We start from the raw sequence: 16,108 nt of genomic DNA on the forward strand, positions 1-16,108 counted from the left end.
AAATTGCCCCCTCTCGGGCGTCTCTTCTCCAGGGAGAATAAATCAAGCGATTGCAGATGCTCTTCATAATTAAGGTCCTCCTCATAATTAAGGTCCTCCAATACCCTAATTAGTTTAGTTGCTCTTCTCTGGACTCTCTCCAGCACCAACACATCCCTCCTGAGGACCGGAGACCAGAACTGGACAGAATACTCCAGATGCGGTCGGGCCAGAGTTTTATAAAGTGGTAGGATTATAGTTTTATCTCTGGAATACATCCCTTTGCTAATATTCTGCCGGCTTTGGCAGCTGCCGCTTGCATGCTATTGTTTAGTCTATCCTTTACCAAGACTCCCAGATCTTTCTCCATTTTTGATTCCCCAAAGGTTTCCCCCCCTAAAGTGTATTGTGCTTTTATGTTTTTAGTCCCCAAGTGCAAAACCTTACACTTCTCCACATTAAACCTCATTTGCCATGTCGTTGCCCACTCTATTTTGTCCAGGTCATTCTGTAGGATATCTGCTTCATGCCGTGCAGTTATTGCCCTGCCCAATTTTGTGTCATCTGCAAAAACTGATATCGAACTACTGATCCCGTCCTCAATGCTGTTTATGAATAAATTGAACAGGGTTGGTCCTAGGACTGAGCCTTGGGGGACCCCACTTACCACCTCAGACCAGTCTGAGTATGCGCTATTTATTACCACCCTTTGGACACGCCCTTTTAGCCAGTTCTGTATCCAAGAGCAAACCTTGCGGTCGATGCCTGCAGACCTTATTTTATAAATTAAGCACTTGTGGGGAATTGTATCAAACGCCTTGGCGAAATCCAGGTACACCACATCCACTGGTCTCTCCCTATCTAGCTCACTCATCGTAAGCTGGATCCTGTTCAAGTCTGACTGATGTTGCAGTGTAAAGTTGGATCGGAAGCCGTGGGACTTTAATGTCCGAACAGTGGGAACCCGGCCTGAATCTTAACCATAACTTGTACCTTTTATATCTGCAGGGAGTTTAGCTTTAAGCTGATATACCTATCCCACTGGTGGTTAGATCATATGGTGCTGCAATGTTTTTTGAGGGGTTTTTAAGGCACAATAGAAATAGTCTTACAGCAACTGCGTGCATGCAGATAGCAGCCATCATGCATCCAGCATTTATTTCCATTCATACCATATTTTCAGGTATTTTTTAGGCAGTGTGCTTGTATTACAGAGACCAGTAGTTATATCAACAAGCTAACTTGGCAGGCATTTGTGTAAGATAGGTGTGTTTTTGTGTATGTTTATGTGTTTGTGTGTATACAATATGTCCAGCTTGTGAAACTAAGAGAAAAACGTGACGCATGAATTGGTGAACCTTTTAACTCGCGTCTCAGCTGCAGTGTTTTTTTTTTATTATTAATCCGTGCACACATCTGACTGAACAATCCTACTTGTATATTGTAAATTTAGCATTCTACAGAAAACTGACATGTCTGCAGGCTAAATAAATGTACTTTTAAGGGGGAAAACCTGAGAAAAGGGTTCGTGTGGGTTTTTTTTATATATATGATCCTGACTGTGCAGTACTCCTTTTTGCAATGAAGATGGCATTGCAGGACAGAAGAGGCAATTGGCTTTGCTTCAGCTGTAAGGTTTAGGGACATAAAGATGAATGGAAATTTTATTTCTGAGATAGAGGGTCATTTTTAAGTTCTCTTGCATATTCCGCAGCTATACTGTTAAAAATAAAATTGGCACACCATTAGAGTATGTAAACCACATTCCCAAAGTAGGTATTAGGGGTTAAGGATCCAGTTATATATTTGCATTGCAGTAATGTAAGGCAACATGTCACCTGCATTACCATTCATTGACTGACAACCCAATGCAGTGAAGCAGCACACCAAAGTGCATGGTGTTACATATGTTGTGACACATCTGGTATTTGGAGTATAGCGGTGTGATGGCAGACCATGAAATTCAAAGGACTGTGTTAATGCTTGCCATAACATGCATTACTGCATTGCAAAAATGTAAATGGAACCCTAAAGAACTGCAATTTAGTTATGAAACTTGATGGACTTTAAACTTTTTTTTTTTTTTTTCCTCTTTCTATTTTCTTTTAGATGCTTCACAATTTAGAGTTTTCAATTCAGTTATAGCATTAGAGGTTTCAGTGGTAACTTCTATTAATTTCTGTTGGAAAGAGGATAACGGTTTCCGAACTATGGTTAATGTTGCTGTGCGTTATGTACACTGGCCGGAAACGTAGAATACTTATTGTTGCAACAGAGGTGTACCTTATGTTCATATTTTAAACAATATAAATGTAAAACATATAAATGTAAACCTGCAATATCTCCTTCAGCTTTACACTTGATTTAAATGTAGAAGGGTTACGTAACCACTCTGGAAGTTTTACCCCCCTTCATGACCAGGCCATTTTCTACAATACAGCACTGGGTTACTTTTACTGACAATTGCGTGGTCATGCAACGCTGTACCCAAACTAAATTAATGTCGTTTTTTTTTTTTTTTTCCCCCCACACAAATGGAGCTTTCTTTGGGTGGCATCTGATCAACACTGTTGTTTTTTGCACTATAAACAAAAACTGCGGACTCTTTTGGAAAGCAATATTTTGTTTTACTTTCTGCTATATTACTTTCTGCTATAAAACCTATCAAAAAAAAAATGTAAAATCAAATTTCTTGATAAATTTAGGCCAGCATGTTTTCGGCTACATTGTTTTTGGTAAAAAAAAAAAATCTCTCTAAGCTTATTTTGATTGGTTTGCGCTAAAGGTAGTGTCTACAAACTATGGGATATATACTAGATTTTTTAAATTTCATTTGCAAATAATGGTGGCGCTCAGCAACTTAAAGCGCGCGCCTGCAATATTGCCGCAAACATTCGGCCTCTGATACTTTTTAGGAGCCAGTGAAACTAATAGTGATCAGTGCTAAAAAAATATGCACAGTCACTGTACGAATGACACTGGCTGGGAAGAGGTTAAACATCTAGGGCACTCAAAGGGTTAAATGTGTACTTAGCCAGTGTTTTAGTGTAAACAGTGTAGTGCTTTCACTAAGGCAAGTAATGCATCTGCTTTGTGGGGAAAGAAAACCCATTACTTTCCCGCTGAAAGGGCAGAGCTCTGCCTTGTTTACATAGGCAGGGCTCTACCTGTGTAAATTCTGGATTATTGGTGGGTGCCGGCGGTAATCCCATTGTGTTAAATGACAGTACGGCTGGAGCTAGCGCTCCCTACCTGGAAGTTTCAGATCACATACTAGGTACGTCCTCTGGCACAGCAGACCTGCCTTGCCACAGTATATCTGTTATACAGTCGGCAAGCGGTTAATATGGGCTTGAGGGATGAACAGGAGGACTTTGAGATGGGTGTGAAGAGTAGGTTTGAGCAATGAGTCTATATAACATTTTTGCGCTTTCCAAAGAAAGCAACTCAGTGGTGCACATTTAGCAGTCCAAAATGCAGGAGGCTAAATTGATACGCCTGTTTAGGAGATATCAGACTGCCTGGAGCATAATTGCAATACTATTGGTGCAGTACAAACATTGATTTTGAAAATTAATGATGGTGTGCTCTTTCCTATATGGGCTACAACCACAGTGTACCTCTTCTGTCTGACTAGTCCAGTCCAGCTGCTACCAATATTTTGCCATTAACTGTTTACTATCCACTTCTCAAAAAACTCCACTCCCTTGTCCTCCATGACTCTGCTCTTTCTTGTTCTACCTAGCTCTACGCACTTTCAGGGTCACATGCAACACCATCTCCCCTTCCTCTTGGAGTACCCCGGGGCTCTGTCCGTGTGCCCCTCCTATTCTCTCTCTTCCCTGGGCCACTTGATGACCTCCCATGGCTTCCAATACCACCTCTATGCTGACGACACCCAGATCTATCTCTTGATTTCTGAACTCCATAAATCCTAACTACTGGGTTATATTGCCTCCTCCAGAAGTAGGACTAAACAGAACGAGCAACACCTGGCTACGCCCATGGGCCGTCCTCGGCTTGGATCTCTGGTCCTAGCAATTTTCTCTTTCCGTACATCTTTTTTTTTTTTTCTCTTGAGAAAGCTACAATCAACTGCCGGGCTGGGCGACGGGCTCGATATTCTAGATCCAGTTGTTCCCCCCCCCCCCCCCCCCCAAGCCAGCGAGCGCATGCAGACCACAGCTATGGGCTAGGTCGGCCGCGACATAGCCTCATGGACAGAGGCTTGCCCGCAAGTTAAACATATCGCAATGTCGCATAAGACCGGGCTTGGTTCTGAGTTGCAGCAGTCCCTTGGCCAACAGTTCCCTTTCGGGGCAAGATTCTGTCTGGAGCATTGCCTGCACCATGGAAGAGTAAGTACAGTTCCCCCCCCCCTTTTTTTTTTTGGAGTCTACGTGGGTAACCTCCTGGGACGTTTGGTTCCCTCCTCCCATCCTAAAAAATCCCTCAGTGAACTGGGCTTCCCCCCCACTCCCTTTTCAGCCTTTGTGGTGGGAATTCCAGGTCAGAGGATGCAGCGGAGACCCCCCCCCCCCGCTATCCCAACCCTGGAAGGGTCCTAGGATAGTGTGTCCTACTCTGGTAGAGACCCCTAGGTGGATGCCCAACTGCTTGCAGTGTGGGTATAGTTCAGGGGGGTCCCAGTGTAGAGACCGGTGCAGCATTGCAGAGGGCACAGGGAAGATCCTGGCAGCATGCTGTAGCTGATGGTGGCCATTTTCCTATAGTCTGACTGGTCTCCGGTTGGCGGTCATGTTTGTGTAGCTCGATAACATGGAAGCCATTTTCCTTTAGTCTGGGAGACGCTGGAGTTGACCGAAGCCTTGTGGGGATACCGAAGCTCCTCCTCTTCAGTTTTCTCTTCCTCAGTTTCCTCTTCCTGTGCCTGGGACATATGAACAGGAATGGTGTCCATGGTGATGCTGGGTTTGAATTCTCTACGCTCCTTTAGTGATGCCAAAAGATCGTTTTTGTACTGCAAGGTCTTCCTTTCCTTTATGGAGCCTCAGGGTTACATCTTCCCCACTGACCCCCTCATGGAGGTGGCAGGTCCCTCGGAACCCCAGCTTCCCATGGTTGTGCTGACAGTGGTCCTGCTGTCCTTAGTGTCCTGGGTGGAAGTGGCCTGTGGGCAAAGGCTCAGGTGGAAGCTTCCCCCGCCTTTCCCTGCTCAGCCTGTCTCATCTGATTCTGAGCCTGATATCGCCGTGTATGCAGCCCGCTCAGGGGGGCTTAATATCACACCCCCAGATCCATTCAATAGGATGATTCCTCCATGGTCGCAGCAGCGAATTAAAAAGCGCTGGTAGACGTGCTTATCACTGCAGTGCATGAGACTTTAAAAATGGAGGATGTGGCTGATGTAGCCATGGACGTGGTTGTGTCGTTTGGTACACATAAGTCACCTCGCACTCCAAAGGTGTTTCCTTATGTGCCTTATTTTGACAGGTTTTCCTGTAAGGAATGGAAGCACCCAAAATTACCCTTTGCAGACCCCAAACATTTTCCTGTACGTTAACCCTTTTGAGGAGTCGCTTTTAAAAAAGTGAATTAGTTCATCAGTGGTGGACCCTCCTGTTTCCAGGTTGAACAAAGCTACCATGATCCCAGTAGAGGAATCTCCATCCTTTAAGTACCCGGCTGACAGAAAAGCGGAGGCTTTGGCATGCAGTATGTTTACTATGGCTGGTTCGACATAACATAAGGGCTCTTATGTTTAGCCTTGAGTTATTTTCAACCCCTCATTTTCCTTTTGGCACTGCTTTTTAAATGTCCTAGTAGGTATGATTTATGGAGCGCTGTCCGTCGAACGAAAGAAAATGGGATTTTTGTACTTGCCGTAAAATCCATTTCGGAGTTTGACAGACACAGCACCCACCCCTCTATGGAGTTTTGATACTTTGAATACTGCTTGCTACTAAACTGATTACCTAGAGCAGAGGGGAGGGGGGGTTATATACCAAGCTGAGGAAGGCCTGTGGGCGTAGCCAGGTGTTTTTTGTTCTGCCTAGTCCTACTCCTGGAGGAGGCAATATAACCCAGTAGTTATGGTAAAATCCATTTCTCTGAGTTCGACAGACACAGAGCTCCATAAATCATAAGTACAAAAATCCCATTCAGGGAAACACACTCCACCTAAGAACTGTACCCAAATCACCTCCATTAAATCATCCCCTGCAACTATTACCTTTTTGTACAACGTCCTCCTCACTTTAGATTGTAAGCTCCATCAGCAGGGCCCTCCTATGCCTTCTGTGTTGTAATCGTACTGTTCCCCTTTATATTGTAAAGTGCTGTGTAAATTGTTGGTGCTATATAAATCCTGTATAATAATGTTTGGGTCAGGTTATGGCATAAGGCATATTAACATGCCTCACCCCAGGTTAAAAATCCATGTCACATGGCTGAAAATTGTGACTTAGCCTGGTGTAGTGGTGTTAAACTTGTATTGAGCTTTTATTTCATATGAATTACACAAATGGAAGTGTTCTTCTGCACATTACCTTTGGCAGTTTTGGGATGCACGGTTGTCTAACTGTAACACAAGAACCCTTGTGGAATCCCTGCTATTAAGTCAGAACATTTACTAAAACTGTAGCACTCAGAATCTGGTCCAGCTGTGCATGGTAGCCAATCGGCCTTTAACTTCAGCTTGTACAGGTTAAGCTTTGACATTAAAACCTGGAAGCTGACTGGTTTTATTAAATCCAACATGTGTGTGTGTGTGTGTGTGTGTGTGTGTGTGTGTGTGTGTGTATACACAACCCCCATTCCCTAAAAGTTGGGACACTGTAAAAACTACATAAAAACAAAATGCTATAATTTGCAAATCTCATAAACCCATATTCAAGTCACAATTAAAAATGGAGAACATATCAAATGCTTAAACTGAGAAAATGCACCATTTTAAGAAAAAAAAAGGTTATTATGAAATTGATGGCAACACATTTCAAAAAAGTTGGGACAGGGCAACATAAAGCTGGCAAAGTGCTACTTTAAGGAAAAGCTGAAAGAACATTTTCAACTAATTGGCAACCTGATTAGGTAAAAAAGCGCATCTTAAAGTTTACTTCTCTTCCCTTCTGAGAAACAAAGATGGGAGGGAAGAGAAGTAAAGATGGGAGGGAAGAGGTTAACCAATCTGTGAAAAGCTGCATCTAAAAACTGTTAGTCTTTGCAATTTTACATTTAGGAACATTCTGAAATTTAGTATATAATCTACAGCAGGGCTTGACAAATTTGCTTTGAATCTAGGAGCCAGTTTTTTAATCTTTTGCCTACTGGTTACTTTCACCCGCTTCCTGCCCAGGCCAATTCAGTTTTCAGTGCTGTTGTACTTTGAATGACAATTGCGTGGTCAATGAACACTGTACCCATATGAATTTTTTTTTTTGAGACTGATGTAGCTTTCTTGTGGTATTGAATGTCCACTGGGGTACTTAAACAAATTTTGAAAAAAAAATTAGTTATAAAATTTAAAATTTTGTATGTGTATATATTTATTTTATTTATTTTTCCTGTGCTATGTTGGGTGTAACTAATATTGCACTGCTGCTATGGTAAAAAAGGCTGAATGCCCTCAATGTGAAAAAAATGGTCTGTCCACAGTGCTGTCCCAATATGCGTTATAACCATAGACTGTCTAAACTAAGTGCAATAACAAATTCTATAAACTAGAAATATCATATAAACATATTCAAAGCTAGTGCACCATAACATTCACATGGTTCAACTCAAATCCATATACAAATAGGGTGGCAGTTATTTTCATAAAGTGCAATCCGTGCTTAATATAGATTGGTGGCAATGGTGAAAAAAATAGAACACTGTGCTGTTCCGTGCTTCCCTCATGCATCCCCACTCACCAACTCCCGATGGTTGAATCACTTTTTTGGTGTATGGAGAAATCTTTTATATTAAGCATGGATTGCACTTTCTGAAGATATCTGGCACCTTATTTGTATAAGCTGTCTAGGGGGTAGCTGGCTCTTGGGCTGCCCAGACCCGACTTGGAGCCACAGTTTGAGCCCATCTAGGGGGGGAATCCAGGCTGAGAGCCAGAGGATCTCCTGCGAGGGAGTTTCCGGTTCAGAGCTGCCGGTTCCCACTCAAGGGAGTCGTCTCGGACAGCTTGATCTAGACCCGCAGCTGGAGGGAGGGGAGAGCCGTACAGGGGACACTTCCTGCTAGGAGCTCCACCCCTGTCGGCTCCGCTCCTTCACTGACCTGCCCCTCCTACCTTACAGCCCCGCATCGGACCTAACCCCACCCTTCAACCCCATTCTCTTTCATAAAATCCACCCTCACAGCGCTGCCACACGCCACCCCCGGCATCAGAAAACACAAATGTCACCTGCTGGCTGCCCGGCAATGTTGCGCAAAAGTTCCTTCCCAAAAATTCCAGCAGCCATTTTCCTCAGTTCCCAGACATTTACAGATGTTAAGAGGAGATGTTATTACACCTTGGTAAACATGGCCCTTTCCCAACTTTTGTGAGATGTCGCGTCTATCAATTTCTAAAGCACATTTTCTTAAGGCTGGGTTCACACTGGTGTGAATTGGATGTGGGTTTCCCTGCATCCATTTTACATATCAGTTCACACTGCTTGGTTTGTAGGAAATTTTGTGTGAATCTTCTGGCCTGTTAAAGGTCCGAATTCAGCCAACAATTCGGACTGAATTCAGACCTGAATTGTTTTAACAGGATGCCCTGGACCTCCTGCTGCGAGCCGCTCTGCAATCCAGTGTGGACCCAGCCTTAAATGATACATATTGCTTAGTTTAAACATTTTGATATGTTGTCTACTTTCTATTGTAAATTGAACATGGTTTTGAGATTTGCAAATCATTACATTTTTTTTATGTAGAGTTTACACCGCATCACAACTTTTTTGTGATTAGGGTTGTGTACATGTGATATGTACAGTTGTGTTCAAAATTATTCAACCCCCACTGAAATTGATTGTTTTGGCCAGTTTGACATTGATTTTAAACATTCAGTCATCCTGCTTACCATTAAATCAAAGAGGCACGTGTAGGTCAGACAAATATAACATAACATTTATAATGAAATAACCACAAATGTCTTTTCTGTGCTCACATCATTCAGTTTTATTCAACCCCCAAGTGACATTGAATCTTAGTACTTAGTACAATATCCTTTTACAGTTATAGCAGCTTTTAAACGTGAAGCATAGCTTGACACAAGTGTCTTGCAGCGATCTACGGGTATCTTCGCCCATTCGTCATGGGCAAAAGCCTCCAGTTCAGTCACATTCTTAGGCTTGTGCACTGCAACTGCTTTCTTTAAGTCCCACCAGAGGTTCTCAATCGGATTTAAGTCTGGGGACTGTGATGGCCTCTCCAAAATGTTCCAGCCTTTAATCTGCAACCATGCTCTAGTGGACTTGGAGGTATGCTTGGGATCATTGTCCTGTTGAAAGGTCCAACGTCTCCCAAGCCTCAGGTTTGTGACGGACTGCATCACATTGTCATCCAATATCTCCTGGTAAGAGAATTCATGGTACCTTGCACACGCTGAAGCTTCCCTGTACCTGCAGAAGCAAAACAGCCCCAAAGCATGATTGACCCCCCGCCATTCTTCACAGTAGGCAAGGTGTTCTTTTCTTCATAGGCCTTGTTCTTCCTCCTCCAAACATAGCGTTGATCCATGGGCCCAAACAGTTCTAATTTTGTTTCATCAGTCCACAGAACACTATCCCAAAACTTCTGTGGTTTGTCCACATGACTTTTGGCATACTGCAGTCGACTCTTCTTATTCTTTGGAGACAGCAAGGGGGTGCGCCTGGGAGTTCTGGCATGGAGGCCTTCATTACGCAGTGTGCGCCGTATTGTCTGAGCAGAAACTTCAGTACCCACATCTGACAAATCTTTTCTCAGTTCCTCAGCAGTCACACGGGGACTTTTCTCCACTCTACGCTTCAGGTAGTGCACAGCAGTCGAAGTCAGCATCTTCTTTCTGCCACGACCAGGTAGCGTTTCAACAGTGCCCTTTGCCTTGAATTTGCGAATGATGCTTCCTATGGTGTCTCTTGGTATGTTTAACATCTTTGCAATCTTCTTATTGCCATTGGCCTTCCTGTGAAGAGTAATCACCTTCTCTTGTCTTCCTGGACCATTCTCTTGACTTCACCATGTTTGTAACCACACCAGTAAATGTCTAGAAGGAGCTGAGTATCAGTCATTTTAAAGCTGCCTAATTGGTGCTTATTAGGCTTTATTGCTGCTCCCTGACATCCACAGGTGTTTTCAATACCTGATTGAAAACACTTCAATGAACCTCTGTTCTTCAGAGTGGTAGTCTTTAAGGGGTTGAATAATTGTGTCAATGAAGAATTCACAAAAGAAACATTTACTACTGTATTACAAAACCAATTGATGTAATTTTATTTGCATATGGTTCCTTATAAAGTCCTTGTAGGATTTCATTCTGAATACAATTACAAATGTACACTAAATTCCCTAAAACCCTTTACAGCATTGAGGGTTGAATAATTTTGAACACAACTGTATATGTGTGATGTATGTATGTATATGTATGTATGTGTGTGTGTATGTATATAATATATATAAAACAGATCTATCGATCTCTATATCTATCGATCGATCTATCTCTATTTCGATAGATTGATCTAAAAAAAGAGAGCGGCACTCATGGGACTTGAAAGTTAACGCACGATAACTATTTTATTCGAAGAGGCACAAGCTAGTCTTTCTCAGGATCACAAACGTGTGCGTCATCTAATAAAATCGTTATCGTGCATTCACCTTCCAAGACCCATTAATGCTGCTCTTTTTTTGGTTTGTGCATCAGTCTTTGCTGTGCACCCATCTCATTTTTTCTTATCCTGGATTTGTGTGTGGTGGCAACCAAAAACAAAACATATATATATATATATATATATATATATATATATATATATATATATATATATATATATATATATAATATTAAAACGAATAAGTTCGGAAATTAGGTTGTGTAATAAAATGGAATGGCACAGGGAAAAAGTATTGAACATGCTAACTGAAATGTATTTAATACTTCATACAAAATCCTTTGTTGGTAATGACCGCTCCCAGATGCCTCTTGTATGGAGAAACTAGTCGCAAACATTGCTCACGTGATTTTTTTTGTTTTTTGTCCATTCTTCCACACAAACCGTCATCAAATCTTGAAGGTTCCGTGGGCCTCTTCTATGCACATCTTTCCATTGATTTTCTATTGGATTTAGGTCAGGTGATTGGCTGAGCCATTCTAACAGATTTATCTTTCTTTGAAACCAATTGAGTTTCCTTGGCTTTTTCTTTGGGTTGTCTTGCTTATTTGACTACCCTTATTTCATCTACATCAGTCCATTTACCCAGTATTTCTTTTTTGGCATAGTATAACAAAAAAAAAGAAATCAAAATCTTGGTGTAGTGAAGCCTCTGTTCATCGTCCTGAATGCCTTATAAACCAAATTCAGCTTACAGCGGCAGGGAGAGCTTTAATCAGGAATTAATGCAGTTAAAAATCGCTATCCAGTACTGTACTAATCCAGGGCAGGTCCAGAACATATGGAAGTAGGTGCCATCAGGGGACTGGCACTGGGTACAATTCGGGGAACGCTGTGGGTATATCATGTGCAGTCCTTGGGGTGTGTAATTCTGTGTAGAAACGTAGTTTGTTACAATTTCTCACGAGAGGAGATCATTCGTTTGGAACAATCCTGAAAGCACTCCTGTCCAGACTTGGGATTTGTGCTTTTTGCTGCAGTATGAAATGTTTGGCTTAGAAGATTTTTTTTATTTTTTTCCTTTTTAGATCAGTAGTGTTGCATATCTAATTTTGTTAATTTTTTATATTTTTTTGTAGTGGTGAACACTGTTTTTTTTTTTTTTTCTTTGTGGCATTCCTTCCTCTTTACTTCAAATTGCATTTTATTGGGGTAGATTAGGCTATATATATATGCACGTAGGATGTTTTGCGAACTCTCCTAGAAGCCTTTACTCTTGGCAGCAGCGTTTTGGTAGGAAAAAGCCTGACGCTTGTAAAAGTGTCTAAAGCTTTTAGGTGTGTTTACAGTCGTCAAGAGCTTGGCCATTCATTTCATTGGCATTTCATTTTTCTAGCCATTGAAATAAATTAACGCTCAAGGACTAAACACGCCTAGCGTTAGGCATGTTTAGATGTGTTTTAGCAGCAGCCAGTGTTTTTTCTGCCAAATCTCTGTTGCTCCTGGATGCACTGGCAGTAGGTTTTGCATTTCCTGCCTCTAAACTCACTGCCTATGTGTGCGCATGGACACAAGGGCTAACATGCAGGGGAGTTTAGTGGAAGGAAAAATCGCCTGATTCCCCCTAGAAGCAGCTACAAAATTGTCCAGTGTGCATGAGGTATTAAAACCCATATGCAGTTTTTTATTTTCGTGGTACATCTTTTCCAGTATGTTTAAAAGTTTCTTTTCTTTCAGATTTCCTTTGACCTGGCAGAATACACAGCAGACGTTGATGGTGTTGGTACTTTGCGACTTCTTGATGCAGTGAAGACATGCGGATTAATTGAGTCAGTAAAATTCTATCAAGCCTCAACGAGTGAACTGTATGGAAAAGTGCAGGAAATCCCCCAAAAGGAAACCACACCATTTTATCCTCGATCACCATATGGTTAGTATATATTTAAAAACATGATTTGGAAGATTACAAAAAGTATATATTTCCAACAATGATTTGGAAGATTACAAAAGGCATATAACAAAAGTTTTACGAATATGGCTTAAGTTGTTGCATGAGGTGTATACTAGGTCCTAATTTTTTGTTTAGAGAATTACTAGAATGCACAGTAATATACTGAATTTATATATTTTTTTTAAATCTAATTGAAAGCCTTTTCATTTTATATGTATATAGTAACTGTTGTACTTGTGTGGAACCCCATTAAAGTTTCTTCATGTAAATTGAAGAGTTACCAGCTTAGCTGTAAATAGCATTTTGTGGAGTTATACACCTGTAAAAGAAGGCATCAATGTGATCATAAAATTATGTATGTACGTACGTGTGTGTGATATATATATATATATATATATATATATATATATATATATATATATATATATATATATATATATATATATATATATAATTTTTTTTTTTTTTTTTTTTTTTAAGAAAATCTTTATAAATGTTTTGAACTTCTGTATTTCATATCTTTCAGGTGCAGCAAAACTCTATGCTTACTGGATTGTCGTTAATTTTAGAGAAGCGTATAACCTGTTTGCAGTCAATGGTATTCTCTTCAACCATGAGAGTCCCCGTCGAGGTTAGTAAACCTATTTAAGAATTATAAGAAAATAAATGTGTATTAGGCTGTTGTAGGTGTGCCCAATGTAAAAGCGTAAGTACAGATGGTTGAGGTGCCGGGCGGTACAGAAAGTCCATTGCGTAAAACGACCTAAACGTCTGCTCATCCAAGCTACTAAATTCTCAGTTCCTAACCAACATGATGTCCCTAATGGGTTCCACAAATCTCAGGATTTTCCAGCAAGCGTAGAAGCATTAGTTGGCTCTCGCATTTAAAATGAGCTGTGGACAGCTAAGACCAATGTGGTCTGGTTACCAGGTAAGATATGGACCTACAAATAAGAGGCTTTTCCCACCCAAATCTCTAAAAAAAAAATTATATATATCGGACTTAAACCCTGGACCCCCTCCCTAATGTATACGTGAAAAGCCTAGGTGACTCAATCTAGTCAGTGATTAACAAAATTGTGTATGTAGAGTAACAAAATTGTGTATGTAGAGTGTGTATGTACTGGTGCATCTGATAGAATTAGAATATCAATTAAAGTAATTTTTTTAGCAATTCAATTCAAAAAGTGAAACTCCTACATTTTATATAGATGTGTTACACACACAGTAATATATTTCAAGCATTTCTTTCTTTTAATTATTATTATGGCTTACAACTAGTGAAAACCCAGCTTTCAGAATCTCAGAAAATGTTGAATATTTCATAAAACCAATAAAGATTTTTAATACAGAAATGTTGGCTTACTGAAAAGTATGTCCATGTACAGTATATTATGCACTCAATACTCTGTCGGGGCTCCTTTTGCATGAATTACTGCATCAATGCGGCAAAGCATGGGGCCGATTAGCCTGTGGCCCTGCTGAGGTAATTTGGAAGCCAAGGTTGCTTTGATTGCTGAAAGCCGCTACCAAAGAAACCTGGGCTTCCATAACACCTCAGCAGTGCCACAGGCTGATTGCTTCTATGCCACGCAGAACTGATAAAGTCATTCATGCAAAAGGAGCCCAGACTAAGTATTGAGTGCATAATCTACTGTACATGGACATACTTTTCAATAAGCCAACTTTTCTGTACTAAAATACCTTTTTGTATTGGTCTTATGTAATATAATGTTCTGAGATGCAGAATTTTCGGTTTTCACTTGCTGTAAGCCATATTCCTCAAAATTTAAAAGAAAAATGCTTGCAATATCGCTCTATAACACATCCATATAGGAGTTTCACTTTTTGAATTTACTAAAATTAATGTTTTGATGATCTAATTTTATGAGATGCACCTGTGTATTTGTGTGTGTGTCTATGTATGGTGTGTGTAATATGTATACACACCAACCTATGTATCCTCTGGCTTTTGTCTTGTGAAGGATGCTGTATAGTTCATGTTTAACACCCTACAATTCATAGTTTCAGCACTGATTTATGGAATACCAGAATTAAATGGTGGTTACAAAGAATTTTGTAAGGAGGGGCAAGTTCTTTTAGACAGTGCATGTATTCAGGGAAATAATGTGAGAAAATAACTTGTTTAGCAGTGGTTCATAATAGTATCTATTGATGTACGGGCTGGAAACACCCTACCTCAGTCTGTGTGTGGACCAGTCCTTGTTCCACAAGATGTCAAGATGCTTAGCATAAGGAAGTCCTCAGTGCCAGCTTCAAGTGGGTATTGGAAAACAATTGCTTTAGTGTTTTAGGTAACCAGTATTTCCCCCTTTACAGGTTCTCCAAAACAATGATTACTTGTGCTCTATCTGTAATGAACAGCAGAGTTGCTTAAATCCCTTATATAATGCTGAATGCCCTCTATTTCACAACCAGCCTCTGCAGTAGGCACACCCTCATTTCCCCATGAGATAAGAGGCTGGCAGGAGCATGCACACATTAGACAGCAGCTGACAGTCATACACACATTCCAAAAGCAGGCGGAGACACTGTGTGGGAAACAAAGCAAACCACGATACATTTTTTTTTTTATCACTTTTCAGATATTTGTGAAATAGTCTGTATTGTATGCTATAATAAACCTCAAGTCTTACCTTTTTAATAGCTTAAGTAAAATAAATTGGAAATGAAAAGCATTTCATTCGCCTTTTTTTTTGTTTTTGGGTGTGTTGTTTTTTCTTAAAAAAAAAAAAAAAAAAAAAAAACAAAAAACATTCCACCCTATATTCAATGCTGCAAATGTATGGAAAATATCACTACACTTCGGTAGTTGTGCCTATGACATAGGACTTGTAAGTGTTAACATTGTATAAACCGCTAAGGCTAGTTATCATAACGTACCTATAAAATGTGCCTAATTACTCATGAGTAATTGTTGATCTTTTGTTAAAAGTACCTGGAATCTTTCTGAAAGGCAATGGATTAGAAAGTTTGTCATAGGTCCTAGAAAATAAATCCAACTAAGAAAGATATAATATCCTATGGCAGAGAATTGTTCAATAGTATGGTCTGTTTATTCAGCTCTTCCTCCTCTTTAATGCTACTCATTTTCTTCCTTTTTGATTACTCCATTCATGTGGACCACACTTTTTCAGCCCTTGCCTTCTCTGATTGAGAAAGCGGGGGAATGAATATTTGCCCTTGGATTTTTACTTTACCTCTCCCTCCGTTTCTTTTTTCTCTCCTGTTTCATTCTTCCTTCAATCTTTTCCAACAACTTCCTTTCTTTTCTCTTCTCCTGACTGATTTCGTTTAATCACAAGGAAGCCTGAATATTGAAGTTTGTGCATGATTTGGTTTACTACAATTAAAAATAAGTACATTATCCATTATAAATGTTTCCATTCAGGATTGAAGCAAAAGATACACA

At 40.4% G+C, this 16,108-nt stretch overlaps 1 protein-coding gene across 1 annotated transcript in view; it reads left to right on the top strand.

Annotated features, from left to right (window-relative positions):
• The window catches only part of GMDS (GDP-mannose 4,6-dehydratase), an 813,218-nt gene that overhangs the window by 293,751 nt on the left and 503,359 nt on the right, over positions 1–16,108 (top strand). The window contains exons 6-7 of the mRNA XM_082259505.1: positions 12,462–12,654; positions 13,202–13,306. Coding sequence (XP_082115631.1) covers positions 12,462–12,654; positions 13,202–13,306 — 298 coding nt within the window. The remainder of the gene's footprint in view (positions 1–12,461; positions 12,655–13,201; positions 13,307–16,108) is intronic.

This window comes from Pelophylax lessonae (genome assembly GCF_965119305.1).
Source record: "Pelophylax lessonae genome assembly, chromosome: 5".
NCBI classification, from domain to species: Eukaryota; Metazoa; Chordata; class Amphibia; order Anura; family Ranidae; genus Pelophylax; species Pelophylax lessonae.